The following is a 2762-nucleotide window of genomic DNA, read 5'->3' on the forward strand; positions in this document are numbered from 1 at the left end:
GGGAATGAACGCCCGCCCAGCGACAAGATGGCCCCCCCCCCCCCCCCCCCCCCCCCCCCCCCCCCCCCCCCAAACAGAGAAGGGGCTCAGGAATGGAGCCGATCGCCCTCGCGCCCGGACTTGTCGCCTCTTCCCGGGCTGCCGGAAGCCAAGACGCCACTTTGACCTGCTTCTTTTTGCCCGCCAGGCCGGTCCGTCCGGGTCAAAGCCCGGGCATGCTCTCCCCCCGCGCCCGGGTGCCCTTCGCATTCCATGGCCCCCCTGGGGGAGAGGCGCGGCCGGGTGTGAGAGACAATAGTGGCTGGGGAGGCACGGCGGTGGTGTGTGATGCTGGGCGTCAAACGGGCCAGCCCGACTAGCGGGCGCCAGCGACAACCGTGCGCAAGGTGCGCCCGCCGGGTCGGGAGGCGGAAAGACCGCCCGGCCCCGGGAGCTCTCTCTCTCTCTCTCTCTCTGGCTCTCTATAAAGGCCAGCGGGCTCGGGTGAGCGCAGCCTCCAACATCGACGGCACCCTCCAAGCTTTCCCCTTTCCCCCCTAGCCTGATCTCCCCCGCCCCTCGCCCCCTCCCGTCCGCCCGGCCGCTTTCCCCATCCCCTCGCCGCTGCGTCCTCTCGCACGCCTTCCCATACCATGCTTCGTAAAGCCCTGGCCCTGCCGGTCCTCCTCCTTGCCCTGGCGGCCGCCTCCCTCGGTGCCGGGCAGAGCGCCGGAAGTACGCACGCGCATCCGCCCCCCCCCCCCTCCCCCCCCCTTTGCCTTCCCGTGCTGACACTTCGCTCGCCGCCTCTGCCGGCTGTCGGGACACAGCCGACGAGCCCGGATGCATGAGTGTCTGTCCTCCCCCGCCGCCCGATGAGGCGGGCCCCATTTGCGGCACCGACTACAAGGAGTACTCGAGCCTGTGCGAGATGAACCGCACGGCCTGCCTGAAGAGCATGACCATTGACGTGCTGGTCTGGGGCTCCTGCCCTCGAGAGGAGGGCCAGAACGAGTGCGACATCTATTGCGACCCGGCTGACAGCGCCCCGGCTCCCGGGCAGCCGGACTCCCGGGTGTGCGGCAGCGACGGCGTCACCTACGGCAGCCCGTGCATTGTGGAGCGCGTGGCGTGCGTCATGAACTCCCATCTGCCGGGGTCCGGCATCACGGTTGCCTACACCGGCCCCTGCCAGTGTACGTTGATGTTCCCCCCCCCCCCCCCCCCCCGGGGGCCCCCCCCCCCCCCCCCCCCCCCCCCCCCCCCCCCCCCCCCCCCCCCCCCCCCCCTCCGGGGGGCGCCCTCCTTCCTGCCTGGGCCTCGCGCGTGCCTCGTTATCCCCCCTTCGCGCCTTTTTCTCCCGGCTGTGTGTCCGACCACTGACGCCTCTGTCGTCCCTGTTCTTTTCGCTCCTCTTCGCTTTTTGCTCTCTCCTCTTCGCTTTTTGCTCTCTCCTCTTTGCTCTCTCCTCTTTGCTCCTCCCTCCTTGCTCCCCCCTCCTGCCTCGCCCCCTCCCCCTTTCCCCTTTCCCCCTTCCCCCCTCCTCCTCCCCCCCTCCCCTCTTCCCCACCCACACCTCCAGCCGACACCGGCCTCTGTGCCTCCCTGTGCGCTCCCCTGGCCAGCAACATGTGCCAGCGCAACTGCCCGGCCAAGAACAGCCGCTTCGATCGCGTGTGCGGCAGCGACGGCAAGACCTACGCCTCGGCCTGCCACCTGGCCGAGTCCACCTGCCTCAGCTACGGCGAGGTGACCTACGTCAAGACCGGCACCTGCAACCCCAGCTGGAAGCCCGAGCACTCGGCCATCCTGGCCGGCATCCTCGTCGGTGTGGCCGTCTTCGCCAGCCTGGCGGCCGCCCTGATGACGCGCAAGTTCACCCGGCCCATCGGCGGCCCGAAGGACCCGAACGCCGCGGCCGCCGACCTGGAGGAGCAGCCCGGCGCCGGCGGCAGCACCCCTGCCGGCTCCGGCCGCGGGGATGCCATTGAAATGCGCCACCGGGCCATCCCCGGGGCCGGGGCCAATGGCAGCAACATCCACATGCTCAGCGCCATGAGCCTCGGCGAGTCCAGCAGCATGTACCTGCAGACCGACTCGACCACCGGCTTCCTGGGCGACCCGACGGATGCCCCCTCGCGGCCGGCTCGCGGCCCGGCCGCTGTCCCCGCCGCCGGCCCGGCCGCGGCTCCGGCCTCCCCGCGCACCCACGTCATCGTCGCCTCCTCTCCGCGAGCGGCGCCGGCGGCCGACGCCGATGCCGATCCCGGCGCCTCGTCGGACCTGTGAGGGCGGGGCCAAGCGTTGGCACCCGCTTGTCCTCCCCCCTCCCCCCCCGAACCGCCGCGCCCACTTTACCCACACGCGCCCTCAATATACACGCCTTGCACACATACACACACACACACACGCACGCGTACACGCATACACGCCCTTGCGCCCGGGAGTGCCTGTCTCCGGCTCCGGGGGATGGAGAAAAAAGTCAGATTGCCGCCGAGGGGGGTTCGGGGCAGGACACAGAGAACACGCGAGATCTGGCCGTCCCCGCGGCTCGAGGGGCCCGGCTCGGGGAGGCGTGGCCGAGGAAGCCCGGACAATGCTGTCGCATGGCGCCCTGCCGGGGGGTGTGCGGCTCTCCCTCGCCGTCTCTCGTCTCTTTGGCTCGGCTCGGCCCTTATCCCCGTGTGTTCCCTCCTCTCCTCCTCGTCCGCGCGCCGATCAGGTGCTTGCCCCCGGGGCCGGCCGCCGGTGTCGCCCCCACCAGCGACAGGCCCCCCCCCCCC

At 71.3% G+C, this 2762-nt stretch overlaps 1 protein-coding gene across 1 annotated transcript; it reads left to right on the top strand.

The window, feature by feature from the left end:
- Positions 1-456: 456 nt before the first annotated feature.
- H696_01832 (hypothetical protein) lies at positions 457-2268 on the top strand (the record flags this gene model as incomplete). Its single annotated transcript, XM_009495733.1, has 3 exons — positions 457-714; positions 810-1175; positions 1562-2268. The coding sequence occupies exons 1-3, from the start codon at positions 633-635 to the stop codon at positions 2266-2268; spliced, it is 1155 nt and encodes a 384-aa protein (XP_009494008.1). The 5' UTR covers positions 457-632.
- Positions 2269-2762: the final 494 nt, after the last annotated feature.

The sequence above is a fragment of the Fonticula alba genome (genome assembly GCF_000388065.1).
Source record: "Fonticula alba strain ATCC 38817 unplaced genomic scaffold supercont2.3, whole genome shotgun sequence".
Classification (NCBI taxonomy): Eukaryota; order Rotosphaerida; family Fonticulaceae; genus Fonticula; species Fonticula alba.